The 25,502-nt window shown below is 37.2% G+C and overlaps 2 protein-coding genes across 5 annotated transcripts in view; one reads left to right on the top strand and one right to left on the bottom strand.

Moving 5' to 3' along the window:
* PDHX (pyruvate dehydrogenase complex component X) overlaps positions 1-25,502 on the top strand; it is a 90,390-nt gene that overhangs the window by 34,141 nt on the left and 30,747 nt on the right. The window contains exons 1-2 of one of the 2 annotated variants that reach the window (XM_084520394.1): positions 15,479-15,635; positions 22,563-22,646. In XM_084520394.1, coding sequence (XP_084376520.1) covers positions 15,509-15,635; positions 22,563-22,646 — 211 coding nt within the window. In that variant the 5' untranslated portion in view covers positions 15,479-15,508. Of the gene's footprint in view, positions 1-15,478; positions 15,636-22,562; positions 22,647-25,502 lie in introns of those variants that run through there. The other variant, XM_084520395.1, reaches the window with a different exon arrangement.
* On the bottom strand, positions 404-15,540 carry APIP (APAF1 interacting protein). Of its 3 annotated transcripts, XM_084520398.1 has the most exons (9): positions 15,393-15,493; positions 11,288-11,388; positions 8,858-8,906; positions 8,138-8,297; positions 7,461-7,578; positions 6,042-6,177; positions 3,007-3,174; positions 2,342-2,455; positions 404-1,152 (listed from the first exon to the last, which is right to left on the bottom strand). In XM_084520398.1, exons 4-8 carry the CDS (start codon positions 8,198-8,200, stop codon positions 2,356-2,358), a joined length of 585 nt encoding a protein of 194 aa, XP_084376524.1. In that variant the 5' UTR covers positions 8,201-8,297; positions 8,858-8,906; positions 11,288-11,388; positions 15,393-15,493; the 3' UTR covers positions 404-1,152; positions 2,342-2,355. The 3 variants fall into 3 exon arrangements, with proteins under 3 accessions (XP_084376524.1, XP_084376523.1, XP_084376522.1); XM_084520397.1 differs by lacking the exon at positions 8,138-8,297 and having other exon boundaries at positions 15,393-15,540; XM_084520396.1 differs by lacking the exon at positions 2,342-2,455 and having other exon boundaries at positions 15,393-15,491.

Here is a 25,502-nt window from a genome sequence, read left to right as displayed (position 1 = left end):
GGAATGTCTTCTCCGTCTCTGATGTTAGACATCTCTTTTGCCACAGCTCTGGTACTCTGGACCCACCTCTAAGCTGATTTAACATTCTAAGGGGATGATTAGGTAAAATATAATTATTTTATTTTTACCCCCTGCAGTAGTTTTCTCTTAGGTTAATGAGTTAATTCGCCTCACAGAAGCTCAAACAAGTGCCAGAGATGATGCAAGGGAAGTGGTGGGAATGCATGGCCCCTAGCAGAAAACAGGAGGGAAAACAAGACCTCTCCCTTCTGGCAGTGTAAGCTGGTCAATTGGTGTTCTTCCCTGGGACAAGAGTCTCAATGCTCAGTCAGAAAGTTGGTCAATCATGGCTTAGATTGATGCCACTGGGGGCTATTCCAGATTATGAAATGAGGCACTAAGATACATAAACACGTGAGACTGTTTTAATGAGCTGTTTGATTAAGCCTACCTTAGGCTGGATAATCATTGTTCAGAAAAAAATATCTTACAGTTGTAATAGTTTTAAACAAAATCACATTGAAAGTGAATGAATTGTAAGAGGTAAAAAAAAATATGACAAAACCCAGAGCAATCTCTCAAATTCCCAATGCATGCTATAAAATTGAGTTTCCTACTCATTATAATGACAAAATATGATTTGAAAATACATATGCTACAGGCTTAATTTCACAGAAATCCTATTAACATAGCATAAATGAAACAACAGTTTAAAAAATCCTTTAAAATTCATACCTAACTTTTTAATTAAGGGGGGTCCCCACATTTTTCCCAAGAATAAGGACTACTTTATCTTTCAGAAATGAAGAACTAGAACAAGTTAAATGATGTAGTAGTAGAGCAGGATCAGCAAACACATATTTGTTGAAATATAAAAAGCATACAAACAAAATGTCACATTAGTTCTCTGGAGCTTTTTTCACTCTTTTTTTTTGCATCTGAATTTTCATTTTTTCTACTGTAGATTTTGACAGCACTTGTGAATAGCAGTAATTGTCCAGGATTTCTGTTTTAACTCTCCTTTTCTTCTTTGATGTGTTTGATAGTCGAAACTGACTGCTAACATCTGTCAATCTGCTGAGTGTAATAGCACCCCCTTCTGGTTTCAACAGGGTGAGGTGTGGAATCTGGAACTCCCATATAAGAAGATACCTGTATGGGGAAAACGGGATAAAAAATTAAGGTATTTTAAAACTACGTATTTCAGACCAAAGGCAAAGGAAGATTATTGCCACTATGTTAGTACAACATGTTCAATTTCAGGAGCTGAAGAGCAATTTTAGAACCCTTCTCATGGGCCATAGGGTAGCTCTGTGCAGGTGTGCTAGGCAGCATGTCTTCAGCCCTGAATGCAGTGGCAGCTCTCCAAATATCTCCTCAGACAAGGACTCATTTGACAGCAAGCCTCCTGTCCTACTGCTTCCTTCTCTAGCGTGGGCATTATGGCTAATGCTCTGAGTACCCAGCTGGTCTAGGTAACCTTCTATGCTGCCTAAGCAGCCATTTTTCATCTCTTCTGATGCAAACATGGTGGGTGGAGAGAATTATCTGATGGGCCAACTCTGTGCAAGAAATTAGCCCATCCTGTTTAATTAGACCACTACTTTGGTCTAGGAACTCCTTTATGATCTCAGTACCAGTATCTTTAAATTTGCTTAGATGTTAGGAAGAGGTATCCCAGACTCTGCAACATCATGCTACCACTGTGTTTTGCCGTACTGAGTTGTATAAAGCCTAATGTGAATTGTTTGAGAACTCTTTCAATTACATAAAGTACTGCCTGGTCACTTTATGTATGTGCTTTTACTTCAAAACACTGACTACAAACAGAAATTCACTGTGACACGAGTCACACAGGTGCCGGTAATCAACACAACAATCAAATTATAATCAGCCATTTTTGCTTAAGACCAGAAAACCACACCAAATAAGTAACACTACTGAGACAGACTGAAACCAAACCTGATACCACAAGCTGAAGAACAAAAGTAGGTGTTCAGATATCTCTTTATAGATTAGCTTACGAGGATGTGGGCTTTTTCTTTTACTGTTTTCTGTCAAGTAATGCTTGATATACTTTAGTTTTCAAAAGCAATTCACTCCATGCCACAGGTATGCACTAGAAGAGGCACTGGGCATGCTTAATATGTATCTTTCCATTGCATTGCATGGTAAGGGAGCATTATTTCTGGCATAGATACAACTGCAGTGGTAATGGAGCAGAGAAGGAGAGAGTACTGAAGTTTCTAGTCTGTTGACTGACTGAGAAAGCAGACTGAGCAGACGGTGTCAACTACAGTCTTTCCCTCCAAAAAGATCATCTGTACAGATAAATTCACACCTGAATATTGTCATTTATAAGATCCCATTTTCTTCTGCTGGATGTTTTGAAGGATCTAGTCCATGCTGTTTCATTTTCACTGCGATGTCAAATAGGTAATCATAACACTCACACCTAAGATTAAAAGGAAGAATATGTGAAATGTAAAGTTAGGCTCAAGTCTTACTACATTTTCTCAAAGTTATTAGTTTTCTTTCTTGAACTGTACACCACCAATGTGACTGTCTGGACAGCTGTTGTAATTTATTTCCATCACTGCTACGTGGTGAGTGAGCTGGGCCATGCCCAGCATTTTTGCTATCCGAACTTGATTTGTTGCTCTTCCATCAGCAAATGAAGAATGCAATAACCCCCTGAAAACGGACTAGGGAAAACGGGGAACAGTATTGGTAGATGTCAAGTAAAAGCAAAGATTGTCTTCAGGTTTCATATGCGAAGGGACTTGCCTGTGTAAAAGGCAAACATGGGGAACTGTCAGTCAGCACTGAATAGGAAGAAAAATCAGAGAAATCATGGATGAAACCATTACCAAATACATTCAGCGAGGCCAGAAATTAATGAATGTTCTGAATGATTAAAAATGCTCAGAAATACACATAATATTAGGGTCATTAAAATTTTGAGGTATAATGGCAAAATGTACCATATTTGTAAATTGTACTCACATTGTTTTGGCTTTTTCCCATGTTTCTCCCCATACGTAAACTCCATGACGTCTGACCAATACAGCGCAAGAATCTGGGTATTTTTCCATTGCTTTTGCCATTCTTTCTTTGAGATCCTTCTCCTCTGGTGTATTCTCAATAATGGGAACCACTAGTGTATCATCATATCTAAGAGAAAAATAGATGTTTATATTTTAAAAATGCTATGTTTGGAAGCGTGATCTCATACTTTAGCTCTTCCAAAAGGAAGAGATTCTCTTTGCATAAAGATGTTAAATTCTCAACACTATAGAGTTTTAAGCTCTTCTATTGTTAGTCAATCACAGTGTAACATATGAACTCCAGAGATATCTCCCACTCCTAGACTTATGCCATGCTGGCAATACCTGAACCGCACTTGAGGCAGAAAAAGAAAACAGCAATTTAATGTATTAGGTGTAGTTGTTTGTTCACATATCATCACTTTGTTGGGTCCCTTTACAACTTTTTCAGACTCTCTTCATCCTGTATTGGCATCACCTACAAGCTTGATCTCAGATTAAATTATTCAAAAGAATCACATCATGAAGAAGGAAATGAAGCTGTTTGCTAGAGACCAGAAAAAAAATTAATTTAGGTAGTCCAAAAAGCCCCTGGAAATAAGATTGTCCTTCTAAGGCATATAAATAGAAAGAGTCAACACATGAAAAATAAATTCTTCTCTGTGATAGAGTGATTGGTGGGCTATATGTGATCTTAAGGGAGCCTGAGAACCCCAGTTCCAAAGGCAAGATGATGCATGTTATTCAATGGAACTTGCCTAACAGTTTCTTGTGAAGGAGGACTGGGATATTTGGCATTGTTTGAACCTTAATTAACACTGGCAGAAACTTGTTTAAATAGTTTTTAATAAGTCCCCAGTTCACATGCAGATTTATCACTGAGATCTCATAGATATTTCATGAGTGGATGCTAGTACAATTCTTAAAAAACACAGAAGGGAAGCAATGGTAAAAATAATATAGCCTGTACTTCATATTACATATTCACAAAATTAAGAGGTCTCATCCCTTGCAGTTTTCTATGCTGATCCTTTTCCCAAGGACGTCAAAAAAATAGCGAGTGAAGAAAATTTAAGTTTTTATACGTTCGACTCCCATGTATTCTGATCACTTAAAATTGGATTTGGAGTGTTTGCTACTAGTAACAACATCAGCTAAGGGATTGGTTTCCTGCTTTCTAGTTGGACATTAGTTTTGAAGCAGGTATAGACACCATAAACTGATTCCCAATCATAACCTTGTTAGTAAGATTTACAGAATCATAGAATGGCTGAGGTTGCAAGGGACCTCTGAAGATCATCTAGTCCAACCCCCTGCTGAGCAGGATCACCTAGAGCACATTGCACAGGATGGCATCCAGGTGAGTTTTCAGTATCTCCAGAGGAGTCTCTACAACTTTTCTGGGCAACCTGTTCCAGTGTTCTGTCACTCTCACAAAAAAAAAGTGCCCTCTCATATTCAGCTGGAATTATTATCTGTAAAGCCCACAGAAGACTCTGAATGAGTTAAACTAAACAGATATCAAGTATTTTACTGAACGATAAGGAACCCGCATTCAGATAAAACTTTATATAAAATACTTTGAGACAACCTGAGACTTTCAAAGCTATTTACTACAGATCTAGTTCTCTGTCTACAGAAGTCAAAGGTAAAGTTATTCTGGCATCTCTAGGATCGTATTTAGGCCAACAAATACTTCTGATTATCCTATCTGTAACATTTTCCTGGATAGCTTCCAGAAAAGGAAGCTTTTTGTTTTTGTTTTTTTTTGTAATTAGAAAAAATATATTCTCAATATCCCCTGTTGTTGTTGTTGTTTTTTAAGACCCTATTCTGCACTATAGAATTTCTTTTGAATTCAATGCGCAGTCTGGCGTGAAGCAAGACAACAGAACTGATCTAGGGTGGATGAACATGTACTTAGCAAAGCTCCAGATTACGTTTGCTTTCTTTATTTTTTCTGATAGATTCGCAGGATGGTATAGGACAACTTGTAGATATGGAGCATAATAAATACAGTGTTTCCTGACTAACATATAGGAATCTTTGAAAAGTCAAAATGCAAAACAAAACAACAACAAAAAAAAGTTTTTTGGTTGTTGTTTTTAAACCAGTGTTGTTAGACAATTCAGTATAAGGGATGTCTTTTACTAGGAAGTTTTGCCACATAAAAATACAAATGCTAATGCTGTCAAGAAGGGGAAAGCTGGCAAGTCAACCAAAACTCTGAATAAAATATGCCTAGGCATAAAATCACAAGTCAAACATATTGCTTGCTCCCTTGCCAAAGGGCAATTGTTAGTTACAAAAATTAACATCAAAAACTGGAAAGAATTTAGCATTTCAATTTTTCATCTAATTGTCACATATTATATAAATGTTGTTTGCTGGTCTCAATTCAACACTCTGTGGGTGGAGTCCTCAAAACAAGCCATCACACATAATTTGGAATAACTCAGCACTTACCTCAGAGCTCATCCTTGAAAAGTAATAACATTATCTTTAATGAGCTGTTTATTCTGAATTTTCTTTCAAAGTCTGTCAAGTAAAATCTGAAATCCTCTACTCTCTTAACTTGCCCCAAACTAGCACAGGCAATGATATGTGAAGTCCACCCAAATGCAGTTTGTGCTTTATCAATCTAACCTAATGTTGGCTGGCTACAATTTCAGTTTAACATCGTATAGATCTGTTCACATCTCTGTTCTTGAGATATTTGTCGGGACATGGCTCTTCATTTGGTTTGTTTCTGTAGCTCAACAGACCACAGGAACTTTGACGTTACAAGATTTTATCTCAGATCTCTTCCATAGGCTTAAGACCTTCGTAGGGGAAGCCAATGACTGATTTATTCCAGAGGTCTTGTTACTACTTATTCCTAATACTTTATATTATACACTTGAACACACATAACTCAAGTTACTTGTCATCTATTTATTTTGCTGAAAACATGCAATCAAATAGCATGCCTCTGTTTTTAACATAAAGATATACCGGTAATAGCCTCCTGAAGTACACTTCTGTATTCCTTTTATCATCTCCTGATGGGTAATAGTGAACTCACTCCCTTGGTAAAGAAGGGTGGCCATAACAGCAGCCTTGGAGTGAGTATGGATCACTGCGCCTGCTCCTAAGAAGAGAAAAAGAAGAAAAATAGATATTTTATGTTTTTAAAATACATCTATTAAGAACATTTTATTCACATGCTTGATACATTTCCTTTGGTTAGGCATCGTAGCAAATGGTGATCTACTGTAGTAGAAGAAAAAATGTACAGCAGCCTAAATAAAGGTAGGAAATAATTACTCATCTATAAAAGATAATTACAGATTGTCTTACGGTACCTGTGTCAAATTTTAGTTAGTGACAAATTCTACGAGAAAAACTATTTGCACAAAAGCAAAGAGAAACATTCCTTGCATATTTATTTAGGTACTGTGAAGACTAAAACACTCTAAGTTCATCAGAAATCTGTGATTCTAGAGAATTTCCAAACTTATTTGTGAAAGTTTAAAGACTTTATTTTTATGCAAGTAGTCTTCCTCAATAATCCACTGATTCTCTGAAAAATTATTTATTGTTATCTTATTTTACCATGACAGAAAGATAGATAGACAAAAATTATAATTTATTCCTTTACGGCTGCAATGTTGCCAAAAAATACAAGTTTTCCTGAGGTACAAACGCAAGTTTCTTGTGTAGTAAGATGAGCTGAGACACCCTAAATCCTTTGTATAGTATCAGATGTACAGATGTAATCTTACACAACAGCAAAAGCTGTCTATTACTGTCCATCTGCAGATGTTCCAGTACAGTCATGCCAGAGAAATGTGCAGAACATTATTTGCAGCCCAAAACCCCCAATACCTTTTCCCATATGTATGATTGCAAGCCATACTGCTACCTAAATGTACTAACGAATTATAACAACTGAGCTTTTTTTAACATCTCTGACAACAAAAAAAGGAAACAGATGCCCAACTGGAAACTAGCAGTGTGATTACAGTCACTATGTGATTAAAGAAAAGCTTCATATTTTTTTTCACCTATCAGTAATTTAGAGCCTTTAACCATAGCCAAAACTTGTTAAAAGGGTATCTTACACCTTGCAAAATGTGTAAACACCCCATTCCCTCCTGCAACCACACTAAATCAACAGACAGCATTAAAAGTCAGTGCTGAAAAGATGATGATCACAGGTGTACCTACATAAGAAAGTGTAAATGAGACTCATGGGATGTAATACAGATTACCTTCCATTGTATGTGTTCCTGTACAAATTAATTTATTTTGTAGTTTTTTTTTTTCCTCACTGTGACTTTCATGTATAAAGAATCTGGTACTGAATTTTGATTTTGTGCGTACATATATAGTGTTTCAGTCATCACTAAACCAAAAACATGTGCTATATACCTCTCATAGTGTAGGCATTCATAAAAAGAGGCGTGCACTGGCTTTTCTTTAGTTTCTTGTGTGGTGGGGGACCACTGATGTCCTGTTCATTCATGTCACAGACAAACATATCTTCTGGCTATAAGACAAAAAATGTTGTTACTTGCGATGCTTCAACAGTTTTGTTTTCCTTCTAGGGAAATATACACATACATGAACGCCACATACTTATTATAGCATGCAATTTTAACTTTGGAAAAAGTTGAAAGATTAAAAGATTAGAAGTTATTCTAGCTGCTAACATTAATTATCATCACTATCTAAAGTGAGTGAATATTAGGTACTCTTTTATTCAGACTGCTGTAGAGCAGATATTTGTAAAACTATATATTTCTAGGAAAGGAGACATCTATCTAAATAACAATCAATACACAAGGAAAAGTAGGAACCTATTCAAAAAAAAAGAAATGTAGATGTACTTTTCCTTTACACCATTAGGAACCATCAAAGGAAGCAAATTAAAACTAAATATATTTAATTTGTAAAACTATGTATTTTTAACCTTGCTTTTAGTAGCTTTACAGGAATGTTACCTTTGCAATAATCAGCTAGTCATCACAGTAGAGAATTGTTCAGGTTAGAAATAAAATTGTTTTCTAATTTAAAAAAATCAGCAGGAAATAGTCACAAGACATCACCTTGCTCACTATGCTCAGTCCACTGCTGCTGCCAATGAGGAACAAAACATGACATCTTGTCATATTTTTTGCTTATCTTGCTTATGTTCCTATCGGGCACTATGCAAGTTTCTATCAGTGAAGAGCTTCCTTTCACTCATCATTGTATTTTCCCTCAGACCTGTAAAATAAATATTTGGGGGAGTTCCTGCTGTTGTAAAATAGTTATCATTTACCATTTCCCCCTCCACTTATATTTTGGTATTTTGCTGTTTCAGGGAAGGAATAAAATAGCCAAGGTCACCTTTTCGAGGTGCAACCCCATCTATTTTCTGAGAAGATCAAGAGAAAGATTAGCAATCACTCAAATGACAAGAAATAGAAAGGAGGTGTTAATGCTTAATTATGTAGGTGTTATTGAAACTGTAGACAGATATCTATAAAGCCATTTAATCTTGAAAAAGAAAACAGCTGGTCTAGAGTAACTTTCAGTCTTGAGAGTTAATTTAGTCTTGATGATCTCTCTGTTTTAACCCACACTGGCCACTGAAACAAACATTGGCTTGCTAAGTTATCCAAGTACTTAAATAAGGAGAGAACTCAACAGTTACTACAAGAATGCAATGAATAGTATAGTAAGTGTCTAACTTCACATAACGAAAAATGAAACACTAAACAAAGGTACATGTACTTCCACCCATCTCAAAATGAGGTCTGAGGTAAAAATAATGTTCAACGTACCTGTATTCTTTCCTTCTGGACTCCTGAAGGAGCGATGTAGATTTCATTCCTAAGGAAAGTCACAGACAGGAAAAAATATAAAAAACACACCTATTTAACTGCATGGGCATTGTAACTGTAGATACATTGAAAAGGAAATAGCAAATCTAGTCTGTGAAAATTTAACTTTCTTACTCCTGCATACAATCACAGGTAGATGTTCTTTTTTTTTTTTTTTTTTTTTACATGCAACTGGATCATACAAGGGCATATCAATTCTCTAGCTTACATGAGTACCAGACAGTGTTTCCAACTTGTGAAGAAATCTGAAATACATGCAGAAAATGCAACTTTGTTTTTCCTGTAAAGGAAAATACACAACTTTCATCTACACTAAGTCAGAACTCTACACCTCAGAATTCAGAACAAAAAATTGTACAAAAAAAACAATCAGTAGCAATCAGATACTGAGCTGTAGCAAAACTACTACTTAAAAATCAATAGACTACCTATAAACAGTATAAATTGTCTACTTTATTATACAAAATAAATACTTTCATTTTTGTTGTAACTGTCTAGTCTATATACAGTCTTAAAATGTATTTATATATTTATTTGCATTCATTAAAAATCACAAATTCAATGCAATGAAGTGACAAATTTAAGTAGAAGTGCATCACTTCTTGCAAGCTTTATATGATTAAAATCTACAAAAAATAATATAAATGATTTTAAGATGGCATCTGAAATAGTTTAAATAACAGCAAAGAAAATCAGATTATTATATCTTATACTTGTAATCACTATTTGGTTTCAACAGCAATGTATTAAATTCGGGAGTGCAGAGACATCTAGTGAATAATTACTCAAGTTACAGATATAGCTAGGAAGCATGAGATGTCTATTTATTTATTTATTTTCCACTTCTTTAGAAATTTGTCATGCAAGGAAAACCTGATGATGAAATACAGACTATGAAATAAGGGATACCTGATGGAATTCTAGATCCACTTTTTATAATGCTATACCGTATCCAAACTGGCATCTTTTTTCTGAGTAGATCCTGTAAATTGCACGGTGAGTAATGCCGATCAGGATTAGTTGGTAAGACTAGTTGCTGGAATTTCAGTTGCATTTCAGTTGCTCTTTAGCTATCTCCTGTGGAGCAATTCTAGGCTAGTCCACTTGTTGCCTCATGGCCATTCATTGAAATGCTGCTGTAGTCACGAATACAGTTATAAAGATTACCACTCCTACCACAGTAAGATGAGTTATTAGTAGTAAGTCAAATACATATTTCAGTGTGTTCTGAGCAATAAAATGATAGAACTGTCGAGGAACACCATGCTACTATGTTCCTTTATTTCCTGTTGACAACATTTGTCTTGTCACAATGAACATGAATTATGCAGAAACAGCAAAGAAAATAGCCTACATTTAGCTATGGATGAGAAAGCAGCGTTACTTCCTGTAAGTGAAGAACTTTGAAAACAAGAATTAATCCTCATCATTTCATTTCTCTGATTATTTATTGCTGTTGGTTTGTTTGCAAAAACAAGCAGGGAAGTGACATGACCTGCCCAAAGCCATTATATCACAAACATTAGTGTTTAGGGCTGTGTTTATTGGAGATATACATACATATTTAAATGGCAATACCTGTTTTCTTTCTGATATGCACTACATGGAAGGATATGGCAGAAAAATGAGGGATCGGTCACTTTCAAGTTACAGTGTCACAACACCCTGTGAGTTGGCAGACACTGTGAAAGCTACTTTGTAGCGATCATTTCTCTTTTTTTCAATGGCCACTGAGAGGAGCTCTGTCTCCATTAGAAGCTTGGAAAGTATGAACAGGGGCTGATGAGCAAGTAAAAAGCGAAGTGTTGCTCCTCAGATACACACCAAAAATTGTTTTGCTCTTGCCTGTTCTGCTTTAATTATATGCCAAGAATATCTCCTTAGAAATTATCTCAGTTGAACAGTGATTTCCTTATTGAAGGAAATGTCTTGTCTGCGACATGTCTAAGGTGGGATTAATCTCATCTAACCAGAGGCATTTGATAGCCTGGTGTAACCTAATCTAGATTCCAGTCAATGGAATGAAAAATGGAGAAGAGATAATTCTTTGAAGGCAATTCATCTACCTTAAAGATAGAAAAAGGACAGAATAAAGAAACTCTCTGAAGTTGCCTCTCCTCCACTGAAGGAACCTCAGTAATTAATTCAGGCTAGACACCTCCTTTCTGTACGGCTAAATTTGTGGTATTGTTCATTTCCACTTCTACCTTGTTACATGCACTTGACAATCAAACATTTGTCACGGAACTGAACTGCCCTCACCAAATACTAAATGACAGCCACCTTCTCTCTATACCCATCATAGAATGATTTGGGCTGGAAGGGACATTCAAAGATCATCTAGTTTCTTTTTCTTCCGTCTTTACTTACCCATGCTTCAAGCTGATTCCTCCACCAGTTCCTGTTACCCAGCCTAAATGATAAAACTGTCTGCAAAGCTCTGGGATAAGGTTTCTTGGATGCAACTTTTCCTGCAAATAAATTAAAAATAAATTAAAAGCTATCATAAACATCACAAAACCAAGAATTTCAATTCTGAAACATAGTTTAAAGAGGTAGTGCTTTCATACTGCAGCATGACAGTCTAATTTACACTTACAAACTTCAATTATAAAATGACCGTGTCTTTGTACAATGTCTTCTTTGCTTTGTTGGGGCCATTCATGCCTTGAAACAAACAAAACTCTGAAATAAAATATGGCTACTTATCCTTCACAGGAATAGTCTCATCTCAAATTTATCCAAGTGCAGCGGCCCATGAGTATTACCAACAAGATCACATCGTGGATTATATGGAAAATAAATGTACATAACTTCTTTCACTTTGAAAAGCTCTACTGTTTTTCCATTGTATCAATTTTCTGTATGCTTATTTTGCTAGCTTTGAAACTTCATAGTTTAATTTATTAATTACAATATAATTTTATTCATACTTACTATAAATTACAGTAGAATATAATTTTAAGCTGTTAATACTTTACACAGCAGTGAAAAATACCATAGAAAAGATAGGCAAATTTTTTGAGGAACTTCACATTCCTGCATTTTTACAATGTGAGGTTAGCTCACAAGCAGTTTAGCCAGAAGGCAAATTGCATTATTTTAATATTTCTTTCAGAAGGAAAAAAGTTATTTATTTTTTCCACTTTCTGTTGTTTATTATATATGTACTATATGTGTATATATGTAAATATATTACATATATAAATACACATTTATATACAGATGTATACATCTATATATCTGACTTTTAACCAAAGGTACCTGTCATGGCAAAGATACGTTTATCATTGACCTAAACCAGACTGGCTTTACAGTACAAGCCAAAACTATTTATTGGAAATTCTAAACATTTCTTTACACTGAACATATAAAACTCAGAAAGCTGTACATAACAGGTAGGTAACAGTCTTTGGTAATTAAGTATTAGAAAATTTAAGATCTTGAATGTTGGAAATATTTATATAAAAAAAATAACCAGTATATAAAGAGAAAATTGTGAGATACAGACTTTAAATCACAGTGTGCTTGAATTTCCTCATTTGCATGTTGACTTGAGTACTTCTTTTAGCTTATCTTAGAGAACAAAAACCGAACAAAGCCTCCCTGCTTTACCACTGTAAAAACAAAAATTATATGTATTTTCACAAAGATCCTGATATAATTGAACTCTTAAAGTAATGGATAAAACAGTAGAGAAACAGAGAAGTACTTTCACGTAAATGTATCTTCCTGGAATGGGGTAAGATCTGTAAGTACAACACCTCAGTAAGAGAGCTGATTTTGTTTCTTATATGAGCGTGTGACACAAATCAGCAATTAACACACGTACTCCCTGCATTGCTACTGTTTTTATCAGAAAAACGATCAATTTTAGGAAGGCTGTTTTGGAAAAAAATAGACCCTTAGGTCATCAAATACTGACCCTGGATATTGGAGGGTCATGCATAATTCATTATATATATTAAAATATGTATGTAAAGTCTGATCAATACTTCAATTTAGCAGCGTAGCACCATATTCTTCAATGACACTTGTTTATGAAGATGTTATCTTTGAAGAACTGGCATCCACTTCAAATGCTAATCCTGCCCGCTCTGTTTCTGTTCTTTAGAGTCTCTTTCAATATATTTAAAAAATAAAAAAAAAAAGCCTGTTTATTCAAGTGTTACACACAGACTAACTGGCACACCTAGAAACTTAGGTAAGAAGTTAGATTTTTCAAGCACCAAGAACCCATATAAGTTCACACTACTTAAAACAGAGTATTATAGACAGGAGTGCACGAAGTGGGAAATAAAATAAGCAAACTTCTACACCTCAATCACATAGCTGGGAAGGAAATCATTCCTTTCTAGCTCTTCTCCACTGAGAATAGTTAACATACTAACAAGTATATTCTAACTAAGTATATTTCTCAAATGCTACTGTCTCTGAAATGTTACTGTGATTCTGAAAATATTAATGCATGTGTCCTATGTTTACAAATACAAGTGCATAGCATGTGTAAGTTATGGGTCCCTGTTCTGTTGTTCTAACTTGTTACAGACCGCCACAGACTGAGTCCCATGACGTCTTGTTTTGACTTTCATTCGACACGACATCACTGACTAGTTCTAACCCATGAATTGGTATTTTTCATTTCAAAGAAAAATAATCCCTTCTACTTCTGATGGAACAAACTCCTATTAAACAGGTTTATATTGCCCTTATTTATTGAATGTACACAGCAGTGAAAAATTCTGTTATAGCATTCTTCCAATTGTTTCAGATTTTCTCTGTTTGGTGAATCTGGACATTTAGCACAAAAGTCACATTCATAGAGGAATATATGTGCTTTTTGCCACTTTAAATCTTCAGAGGTATTTTTTTAAGTTCAAATTCAGGAGCTACTTTCATCAAAAACATACAGAAGTAAGTATCATCCAGAATTTTTGACTGTTTTTCTGAGGAACTCCAGGATCAGAAATCAGTTTTCATAGTTTAATATTTTTCCAGGATTAGTGGATACTGATTATAACCACAAACTACCTGAAAAGAAATATCATTGTATTTCATGTTTAAAATTACTGATAATAAAGATGACTCCCCTTTTCAAATCTAAAAAAGGTTATTTACTGTAACAAGCTTGGGACTGAACTTGTGACAGCAGCAGGCAACCACAGGATCACTCTTTGTCAAATTTCAACGAACAGAACTTTTAAAGTTGATTTTTAAGTTGAAGGACAGATGCTACTTGGTTTTCTCTTCCTTAGGTCTCCAACTCAGGATCTAGACCACCAGTTTTCTGATACAGTCAGTGTGGACAATTTAGCTTCTTTGCTGCTGTGCTGTTATCATCTTGACCTGAGCTTTCGACATGATGTTAAGTACGAGGAAAAACTCCGTAAATTTTCATGAGTTAAAAGAAGTGACCAATTTTTCAATCCTTACTTTTTTTTTTTTTTTTGAAAACAAGTTTGCTGGTAAGTTTCAAAACAGAAACTGACAAAGTATTCACTTAAAATATAGGCTATTTCCATCAGTATTTTTTTTTTTTCAGAAAACGGTTTTTGTATTTTGCAAAAAAGACTGTGGCTACTCAAGGAAAAATGGCTTTTTCCTATTTTATCCAAATTATTAGTAGTAGTACTATTAAAACTAAAAAAAAGGGATAATAACATGGAAATCTAACATAATGGAAATCAAGGTGGCCCCAGGCTACCTGTGGAACAAATGTATCGTAAAACTCAGCTGAAGTGTGGTTATTTCAGGATATTACAGTCAATAAGCAGTACTTGATATATATACATATATACACTTGATATATATACATATAAACAATATACACTGATGCACACATATATATGTACATCTCCCTCACAAATTGCTTAGAAAATATATATTGTCCAATATATATTGTCCTGAGAAAGAAGCAGGGATGGAGTCACATAGCTGATATTTCACACTGACAGGTAGTAAATCATTATTTCTTGGACTAGCTAAGTTTAATGTGGCAAAGTGGATCTGTGCTACCCTATGTATAAAGTGAGAGAAGTAGCATTAGTTAAGTTTGTAGATTTCGGCTTAAAATCTGTCTATAGCAATTTGTTAAATGCCCAAAGTAGCAAAAATAACGTAATGATCCTTTTTTTTTTTTTTTTTCTTTTTTTTTTTTTTCTGCGACACTTTCAGGACCATGCAAGGATTTTATAAATCAGAAGGGATTTGTTTCTCTTTTAAGTGAGCATCTTTTTAAGGGAGGTCAGAAGGCAGCGGGGTGGGTGAGGATCCCTGCGCTGCCCAGAAGCCTCTAGCTGCCGATGTGCCTACAGCTTCCCCGGCTGAAACTGATCACTTATGTATTTATTGCGCACCACTTTCACTGCTTATTACCGCAATTAGCAGCTTTAATGAGTTTTAAAGGCCGGGTGTTCAGCACCTGCCCCCCCCGCCCCCCCCTTCCCCCCCAACGGCCGGGGGCTCCGCCCGTTACCTGCGCGCCCTCGCGCCCGCAGCCTTTGGCGGCAGCCATAGCGCCGAGCCGGGGGCCTCGCGGCGCAGGCAGCGCAGCGGGCAGCCCCGGCGGGGCGGGGCGGGAGGCGAGGCAAGATGGCGGCCTCCTTGTGGCGGGGCGGCGGCGGGGCGCTGAGGCGGCTGCTGGCCGGGAGGCCGCTGCTGGGCGCCGCCGCCGCCCGCGGGGGCTGGAGGCCGCTGCACGGCTCCCGGCAGCGCCGCGGTGAGTGCTGGGGGCCGGGCAGGGCTGTTAGCCAGCGCCTTGCGGCAGCTGTCTGGGCAGAGCTGGTCCCGTCTGTGAGGAAATGGGTTTTAATTTTCAGTGCGGGTTTAGGAGGCGAGTTTGGGGTTTGTGTTGAAACGCTGGTCTTAATTCTGAGGGTGGGTGCTTGGCCTCAGAGCTGGGTGAGGGCTGCCGCGCTCAGCTCCTGTATCGGTTACTAACACAGTAATATTCAAGCCCGTGGCATCTACGCTTTTAAAAAACATGACCTAATAAACTCCTAGGAGAACTTACACTTTTAATTCTTTGCTGTGAATGATACAGAACTGTCTAAAACATGGTAAAAGGCAGGCAGATAAAGGGAGGAAAGGAAATGTAAGTACGGGTCAGTTTCGCAGAGGTGGCTCATGCAGGCCTTGCGAGGAAGGACACGAGGAGGCCCACAGCAGGGATCTGGTGGAATTGCCAGGAGTAAACGTGTAGGAACAAATCTGGGAAGGTCAAGACATAACACGATGCGGTTCTTGTCTTGCAGAAGTATCAAAGAAATCGCCTGTAAGTAAATTAGTGTGAGAGATAAGAGTTAGTCAGTTACACGGTGAAACCTACCAAGAGCAAACCATGTATATATACTAAATGACTAGTATATAACTAGGTCATGGTTTGGATTTGCTTATAAGCAGTATCTGCTTATAAAAGCTGTTTGTTTGTTTTTAGAAATACAGTAGCTCTTTCCCTCTTAACTGGTAATTGCAACACTGTAGTCCAGCTAGGGGCAAGAGCTCTGTGATACCTTGTGACATCTCTCTCTTGTCCTGCTGGCAGGCCTTGCAAGTTCCTTATACTGCGGCAGTAGAACAATGTTGTTTTAATCTGTTTGCATTAAAGGGCACAATCTGCATCCTGCCTATGAAATGTGAAGGATGTGCAACTTGTGGAATATAGGGGGGTCAAGGAGGGAAAAACAAAGGGGTGGTGGGAGCAAAAACTGGATAACTTCTGCTGTTGGTTCAACCCTCTGTTATCTCTTAGGTCACACCGTGCATCTCCATAAGCTGAAAAGTGTGAAGTTCCAGCAGTGCCTATGCGTAGGCTTTCCAATGTCTTTAATTACATTAGCTGAACTACCAATGTTTAGATCTGCTTCAAAACAGTGGCAAATTAGTATACATTACTTATATTTGGACAGGTAATTGACACTCTAGTAACTCTGTGGAGCTGCACAGTAGACTTGGTGTAAGGCCAGAGCACTGATGTACTTTCTTCATAGAAAGAAAAATAGAATGAACCTCTAAAAATATTAGAGGTCTGTCAACCTTTTCTTGTCTTATTTTTTTAGTATTCCTTAATCCTATCGTTGATGTCAGGTTGGAGTAAATCTTTTAAATCTGTTGTCACTCAGGAGTATTACTTAGGAAGTTGTGAAAGAGCTCACCAGCGGGGCGCATTAAATCATTTTGTTTGTTTTGACAAAGCTGTAACTGTTTCCATGTCAAAGGAGGTCAAACAAGGCAATGAACCAAAGTTATATTGGATATGTTTAACTACAAAATTCATCATCACCAATATTCTCAGACTGTGGCTAATAGCCTATTACAGAGGTCTACTGGTCTGCTCTTTAGTTCACTAAATACACAGTGTAAAGATGCATTAAATCTCTTCAAGGAGGGGAGGAGGAGGAGGCAGAAATCTCATGCCCATGTTTGACATAATTATTAGAATGTATCACCAAGAAAAATGCCCTTGGCTACATAGGGGCTTATCTTTAAAATAGTAGCTCCAATTTATGTGAAGGTTTTCTGTTGTAGTTTTTTAGGTCTTCCTTCATTTTTTCGAGTCAGATAGATGCTAAATGATAACACTTCAAATTGATAGCAGTCAAATTAGTGGATGGAGACTGGGAATTGAGAATTTTCACGTGGTTGTAGCTCTACATTCTGTTAACTGAGTGAGCCCCATCTTTATGGGATTGTGTGAATTGCCAGAACTTTTTTTCATTGCATGTTTACATGCAATGAAAGAGCAACAATATTTACTTTTAGAGCGCTTATAAAGACTGCTTTTATGGTACAGTGCAATTCTCTATGTGAATACAATGATTCCTTTTCATAGAGTCATAGAAAGGCTCAGGTTGGAAGGGATCTTAAAAGTCATCCAACTCCAACCCCCCTGCCATGGACAGGGATGTCACCCACTACATCAGGCTGGCCAAGGCCACAAATTACCCTAGACAATAAGATGGATATTAAAATTCATGCAACGTCCATGTAGGAAGATACGGAAAATCTTCAAAAGCCAACACTTGGCAACTACAAATAAACTCGTATTTTCCTTTTAAGTTTTGACCTGTGATGTGTCTATATAACTCTTTTGGTTTGAATGCATTTGGTGATCAAAATATTTCCATATGCAAATTATTTTGTCATTTAAACAGTATGCTGAACTTTCAGGTGAACGGTCTAAAGAAAACATCTCAACAGTCCAAAAGAAAACATCAACAGTTGTTTTGCAATATATCTTAAGTCTTGAACGACAATGCACAGAATTTTACAGCCAGATGTTTCTTTTCCAGCCTGGAATCCCCACATCACTCTGTGTCTATTTCATACCCAGAATACTAAATATAGTATTCTGTTTTGAAGTAAAAGGTCAGCTACATTCCAAGTAGCAGTATGGGCCCTGCAAGTTGGAGTCCATCTTCAAAGAAAGTGGAGCATAGGATTAGTTTTCACAATCCTAGGTTTTGTTCGTACAGTTCCTAAATATTTTTGCAGAGCCATGGTGGTAGAATTTTTCTTTCTTTGTGACTGTTAAAGGCAGGGTCATACACCTCGCGCAGTCAGTTTGAATGCTGCTCCTCGCTTGTGTTTTCCATTATTGCAATGAGGCCCAACGGTTCGTCATTTTCAGAGAATGCATTTTAATGCATGCCTTGATTTTTGGATTCTTTCTCCTCTTTTGTCTCTGGTTTACTTTTCCAGTACTTCATATAAGCTTGCTGCTGCATCTTGTCTTTTAATTTGCTCAAAGGACCAGAAGGGACTGTATGGTTTGTTGTAGCTGCTCATAACAGGAAAGGGAAAATGTTACAGTACCCCAGATTTGTTGCTCAGTTTTGGGTTTATTCCATGGTATGGAGCATATTGTGGGGAATGGGTCAAGTAACTCTTTACTAAAACAAAAACTATGACACACTGTGTTTTAAAAACATATTTTTCTCATTAGAAATGTGGAATGCTTTCATTATTTTTTTTCAGTGAAGTATGGCCAATTTCTAGGTAGTCCTAGATTTTTGTGGGGTATGACTTCAAAGTAATTTTTGTTGTTGTTGTTGTATTTGATCATCAAAGTTGACTCATCAATTTAGACAAATGAAATGGAAAGCATTTATTTACATAGTGTAAATTTTCAAGTAATGTATTTTCTACTTGCTGTTACCTATAAATGTATTTCTATGAATGTACATAGCATAAAGAAAAATAAACTCATGCTTTAACTTGGAGTGTTAGGAAAAAAAAATCATAAATAAACCATGATGTGGTACATGAGCACAGAGAAGAATTCACAGAGTAATATACATTGTAGATCATTTTCATGTGTATTAGCCCAAGATGAGAGCTTGCAAAAAGAAACTTAAAAAAAAAAATAAAAAAATTCTTGGAGGAAGTTCAGATGAAGACCAGCAGTGCTACCCAGAACATTGTCTGGATGCATTTCTAAGGACTACAGTAATGAATAATGCAACTCTGACAAGTGTTTCAGTATCACAGAAAGAACAGAACAATTTCTTGGGCTGAGTTGGAAAAGGAAAAATACCCTGGGAATAGGCAGCTGAAAGAAATGTGTATTTCTTCATGCATTCTGCTGGAAACATGAACCATGTATACGCTGGGCTCGTATCCACAGTTCAAGAGTTCTGGGGAGCGTGACCCTGATTGTTTTGATGTCCTGGGGACTTTGGGGAATAGATAGCTCACTCTCTGCTCTCTGCGCCTCCTAAAATGTTGAGGTCATTAATGGCTGCTGAGGTTGTTAGATATTTCAATACATTATTTCAATTTTGCATTTTAAAAATGCATTGTGTCCAGCAATAATGGAAAAACTATGCCACGTCTATAACTCTACATAACCTCTGAAATATTTATGTTTTAATACCTTTTACAAGTTTAATAATTTAATTCTTTCATAATCCTGTAACAGTGAGACAGGCAAGGGCAGATTTATTGGATATATTAACATTAATTAATTACAGAACAGAGGTGGATGCTTTTAAATCCCTTAAAACATTGTGTATTAATTGAAGTTTTCCTTTTATCTTTGTCTTCTCTGAGATCTTAACCATGGTAACTCTTAGGACTTGGAAGTAAGGATGGGAAGTGTTTTCATTCTGGCCTTTTAGCTGAAACCTCTGATTTTATTTCATTGCCTGTTTTATTCTGGACAATGGGAAAAAAATGGGGTCATTCCTAAGTGTGTAAAGCTGTTCCTGTTCTAAGCAATACAGGAACTGGGAGAAATGTGCTGCTGCTTCCTATTGTTGATAAACCTTAATGCTGCTGACAGGGTACAGAGAAAAGGGGAGTATGAAGCAGAATTGATGTTTGCCGTTATGTGCAGTGTTCTTCCTATTTGTCTGTTTCTGTGCTTTAACTCGATACAAATTCCAATTAAAAATAATTCAAGAAGAGCTTTAAAAATTGACCAGGCACCGGAAAACTGCTCTTTCAAAATAGTGCGTGAAGAGCTGTACTAGTTTGGCCTCGTCGCTCTCCGCAGAAGGTCAGCAGGGTATCTCCGGTGTCACCGGCTGGGCGTCTGCGTGCCCCCGTGGCACCAGGATCAGAGGGCAGGAGGCGGCGTGCTGGGCATGAGCCCTGGGCTCGCAGTCCCACGTGGGTGTCACGCAGCTGGGTGCTGTGCAGGGCTGCTTCTCCCGCTGTGTTCGGGTGCCCTGGGAAGGTTCAGCTGGCTGGCACATGGCAGCGAGCTGCTGGCCGCCAGTGCCGAGTACACGTATGTGGTGTGGTGAGGCTGGGGTCTTTATTGCTTAAATACGTGGTGGCACCCTGCAGATCTTTGTGTTTGGCTTGTCACGGGAAGGAAAGGGCTGAGGATTTACCTGGTCCCTCTATAGAGACGCTCACGGAAGATCTCTGGAATGAGAAATGTTTCAAGTTTTTTTTTTATCAGACATAAGATCCAATCACTGAAATTTGGGTTGGGCAATTTCAGACTGCAAAGTAGATATGGTTTCCTTGGAAGAAGGATAAATAAATGCTGGAACAGTTTATCAGTGCAGGAGGCAGCTCATCATTGTCTGTAGTACTGGAGTCCAGGGGGCTTTATTAATTTAAAAGATATGCTTTAATCTGTCATCTGGAAAAAATTCCAAAGCCTGCAGTGGAGAGGAGAAGGAACACACGGTGTTTGTGGTAGATTTTGAGAAAATTGATGAAACTTCTGGTCTCAGAATCCAGGACTCTGAACTTCAGGGAATGGGATTACATGCTTTGCCTTGGCATGCTCTTAGTGTTCCAGTTCAGCATTAAGGCAGGGGTCACAATTAAGTTGAAGTCACTCACCTTTGGTTAAGAGTTGGAGATGATTCTGACATTTGGGTAGCTGTGTTCTGTGCATTTCCACCCCACTCTGTCCTAACACACGTGCCCGTGGCTAGAAATCTGAGGACAGAGAAGCACTCTGAGATAGAACAGGAGGTGCTTTGTAGGCACAGTGCTCATATGTTTGTAATCAGACTGCAGAACTAGAGAGACAAATGCTGGTGAATACCACTGAGGCATTTCTGGATGGAGTATCCAATCCTTTATAGCCCATCAGGGTACACCAATGGGTAACTTACCAATACCTCTCATCCAGTTTCTTGTGACTGCAGCAGTTTTGGCCTCTCTTAAGGATTGAGATTGGTGTGCATGCACACTGCTGTGCCTGGGGTTTTTCTTTCCTTTGGGTTTGCTTATATCTGACAAGTCTTACGCTTGGACTCCCTTCCCTGCTCACTTGTCTTTGAGACTCATTTTATTTGTCTGTGTGTCCTGGAGGGAAGGAGAGGCTATGGCATGGTGTTTCAGCCAAGGTTTTGCTAAGAGAAGCTCTGATGGGGCAGAACTAAGCATGTGTAGGGCCACATGTAGAAACACACACACACAAAAAAAAGGAAACCCAGTTTGGCTTAGTACCTCTGCCTCTGGTATGCAAGAAGCAGAGGCTGTTGGTGGCTCAGCTTTTGAATTTTGTGACATTTATATGAGGAAGAAAATTTACAGCTTCATCATAGCTGATTATATTCTTCTAGTGATATTTATATTTTGTTGTTGCATTTTCATTGGTAACACCCGCATAGTTTGAGCTCTAAGCGAGCTGTAAATTTTTTTTCTGTTTACATTTCTGTTGGACAGAAGTCTTATAACTGTGCTTCACTTCCATCCACCAAAGCATTGTTCAGTAGGTCAAGTTGAACTGAGAGGTACTTGAAATGCTAGTGTCTATTTTTAATAATGCGCTAAGTCTTAGTCCTAGGAAACGTTTCCCTTAAAAACTGTTTCAAAGCTGAAGCAGCATGAGCATCTGAAGTCGTCTTCATCAGATCTAAGGTGTCCATGTTGTATTTATATTTAAGACAGGGTTCAATTTATTTAAAGCTTTATATTTTATAAAGCTTTATATTTTATATTTAAAGCACAGACAGATTCAGTGCTTTGTGCTTTGCTTCCCTTGCTGCTCTTGGGAGTGCATTTACAGTACGTGCTTGTATGTACATTCTAGAGAAAGTGCATCATCGTAGTGAATATTTTGTTCAATAATTGTTCTTCAGATTCATTCACTTCTAGTTGCATTTGAGTTAAGCAATTTACTGAGAAAATAATTGGAAAAGTATCTAGTCTAAATAATAATATTATTGTTTTACAGGTACGCCTGCAATTAAGGTTCTCATGCCTGCCCTTTCTCCTACAATGGAAGAAGGAAACATTGTGAAATGGTTAAAAAAGGAAGGTGAGACTTTTTTTTTCCCCTTAGGACCACAGTTGTAATTCTTCAGCTATATATTCTATAAGAATAAGATTGGTCTTTCAGGTTGTACCTTAGTATTTTGAAGCAAAATACTAACAACTGAAAAGTATTTGACTTATGTTAAATTATGTGGGAGTAACTAGATAACTAAGCTGAGTGTATGTTTTGTCTTCATATAGATTGTATTTAAGTGGGAAAAAAATCAGTAGACCCAGTTCCATCAGGAAAAACTTTATTCTCTTCCTACCCCTTCTCCTTCTCCAGTGTAATATTAGAATTGGACTTTGTAGTTTTGGATTCCAGGTGCCAGTTGTCCATTCGTATAGGATGCACTGTGAAGTTTTAGGTTACTGTAGAGATTCTGTCCTCAGACATTTTTGGTTTTACGGAAGAAGCGGACACATTTGGAGTAAAGCACATCTCTTCAACAGGCACCATTTGACCAAAACATCAGTTTTGAGTGTTCTGACTATATAAGTAATTTATTTCTTTCTGCTAGCCTTTAAAGTGTTTGTACATCCTCCATTGCTGTATTACTGGAGTACTTTACTTGTATCTGTTTTGAATACAGTTTGGGAGGTAGACAGATGGCAACAGTATAGCTCATAGATCCTCTAGTAATGGACACGTTGTTTTGCTTCTGGTAAGAATTTCTGAAGAATTTACGAGGAAGAATATGATAGTTTGTCCATAAAACATGGATGAATCAGTTTTCCTCATAAAATGGTCCAAGGATGTAACCACTATACAGTGATTTTTCTTCCCGCTACGTTTCAAACAAAATGCAAAAGGAAAATAAAAGTACTTTAACTAAATTAAAATTAATTCTTAATTGATGGTTGGAGTTTGAGAAGCTATTTCAGGATATTCATTGTTATGTGTGCCATTTCAAAGCAAGGCCAAATCTAAGTATATGATATTGCTTTGTTAGGAATTAACTATGGTCACAGAAGTGCCAGCGAACTTCTTTTTTCCCCCTCTGGAAGTCTGGAAAGTAAACATAATAAAATTTAAAAAGTGAATATGAATGTCTGATAATCTAATATCCAAGAAAATAAATATTGCCAAGCAATTGACAGAAGAAAGCTGGTGATTGCATATGAAGTGTTATTTTCCACTATAACCAGCAGGGGTCAGTAGAATACTACTTGATCATTTTTCTGCTCTTTGTTTAAGTATCAAGTGTTTTCATTTTACAGTTTCACAGGATGGGCAAATGATATCGGTACAGCAGAAGGAAAAATGTTGAATTTAATTGACAGCTTTAGTCTTTCTCTCTCATTGTTAATGCAGTTTTATATTGATTCCTGTGGGTAATAAAGTCCTTCACTTAAAACTGTGTTTCTAAAAACTTGTATTTATTATGTATGAATTTAATGTTGATGAAAGATGATAGATTAACAGCCCTGGAGACTAAAACCCTCTTGTTATCGTGTGCAGGAAACAGACCAAGCAGCAGTGCTAGCAGTTTCCTAGTGCAGTGCAACTTGGTCTTCTTGTGAGACATCACCTCCAGGGAGTTCAGTCTCTATGCTCAGTCAACTTTGATTTGATTTGCAAAGAGTACCAAGGAATGCACTTTGTATCTTGTGATTTGGATACTTGTCTGCAAGTAATTGAACGGAGGACGCAGGCTACTGAATGCCAGTTGGATATGATTTCCTAGAAGGAAACTCAGCTTCAGCAGGAATACTAATCATTCAGTTTAGCTATAAGAAATTACTCACTTAAATTAAAAAAAAAAAAAAAAAAAAAAGGGGGGGGATATAAAAAGTTTTTTCAAGTGCATTATATATAATCTCAGAGTACCATTCAGGCAACTTCCATTGGAAACACTGCTTTCTCATTAGAAAGCATAAAAACACACATTTTGCAAAGCTGTTCATTCCAGACATCTTTGCTGGGAAAGCTGATTTGTAACTGACATCAAAGTGGGTGCTATTTAGGAGTGATCACAAATTTTGCAGTCTACTGAAAATAACTATGATCCTTTCTATAGCACTGAGATATTGAAACCCGTGAAATTTTGAAGGCTGCTATAAATTGTTCTTGAAATTGCATATGAACAGTTTTCTTCCAAATTTTTGACCACTTCTTGGCTGCAGTATATACTGGGACTAGGGAAGGGAAAACAAAACAAACAGTGATGGAAAAGTGGTTTGGCTATTTCCCTGAAGACTCCTTCTCTTGTCTTCCCTGTGTAAGGGAATTCTCACCGTTCTGTGAACAGCCCCATGTATATAAGTTCCAAGATGCATTGTACGGGACAAACACATGAAATTTATTTTGCCTAGCTTGCACTGTTAGAGTTAGTGCTAAGCAGCCTCCAATAGTAAGATTTCTTTTTAAAGGTACAGAACATTTACAGATTGATTACAGGCTGGGAGAAGAGACTAAGATGGAATTAAGCACCTTTCTGTTTACCTATGTTAGCTTTGTAGATTGCACAATTTGCCCAACAATTTGGTTTCTTAACATCTATGAAGTACTTACCTAATGATTTAATGATATATAGGCCACTTGAATTAATGATCCAATGGGATTAAGCCACAGACATAAAGCCTGGGAATTTAGTTTCCTGTGTAGACTGTTTATGCTCTAGTTATCGCAAAGTGCGGTGTGGCAATTAGACTATTAAATTAAATAATCAGGTACTACTTTGTGACCTCCCTTGCCAAGTTCCACAATAGGAATTTTTACGACTTCTAAAACTATGTAATTGGTTGAGCTTTGAATGCTGCTATTGCTTGTTACTGCAGAGATCGCGAGAATCATATAATGCTTTATTTTTCCCTTCTAATTGAGGTAGTTCTGAAACAGGCAATAATTCAATAATAA

The sequence above is a fragment of the Aythya ferina genome (assembly GCF_964211825.1).
Source record: "Aythya ferina genome assembly, chromosome: 5".
Lineage (NCBI taxonomy): Eukaryota > Metazoa > Chordata > Aves > Anseriformes > Anatidae > Aythya > Aythya ferina.
The sequence above is the reverse complement of the archived record's forward strand: the minus strand, read 5'-3'. Positions and strand labels throughout refer to the sequence as shown.

What these genes read in the sequence shown, in the direction of transcription:
- APIP (XM_084520396.1), bottom strand. Translation starts at nt 8,200, where the DNA reads ATGACAAGATGTCATGTTTTGTTCCTCATTGGCAGCAGCAGTGGACTG. An exon ending in GACTGAGCATAGTGAGCAAG is followed by an intron (nt 7,579 to 8,137) that starts GTGATGTCTTGT and finishes TTTGTCTTATAG; the next exon opens with CCAGAAGATATGTTTGTCTG. An exon ending in ACTTCAGGAGGCTATTACCG is followed by an intron (nt 3,175 to 6,041) that starts GTATATCTTTAT and finishes TTTTTCTCTTAG; the next exon opens with ATATGATGATACACTAGTGG.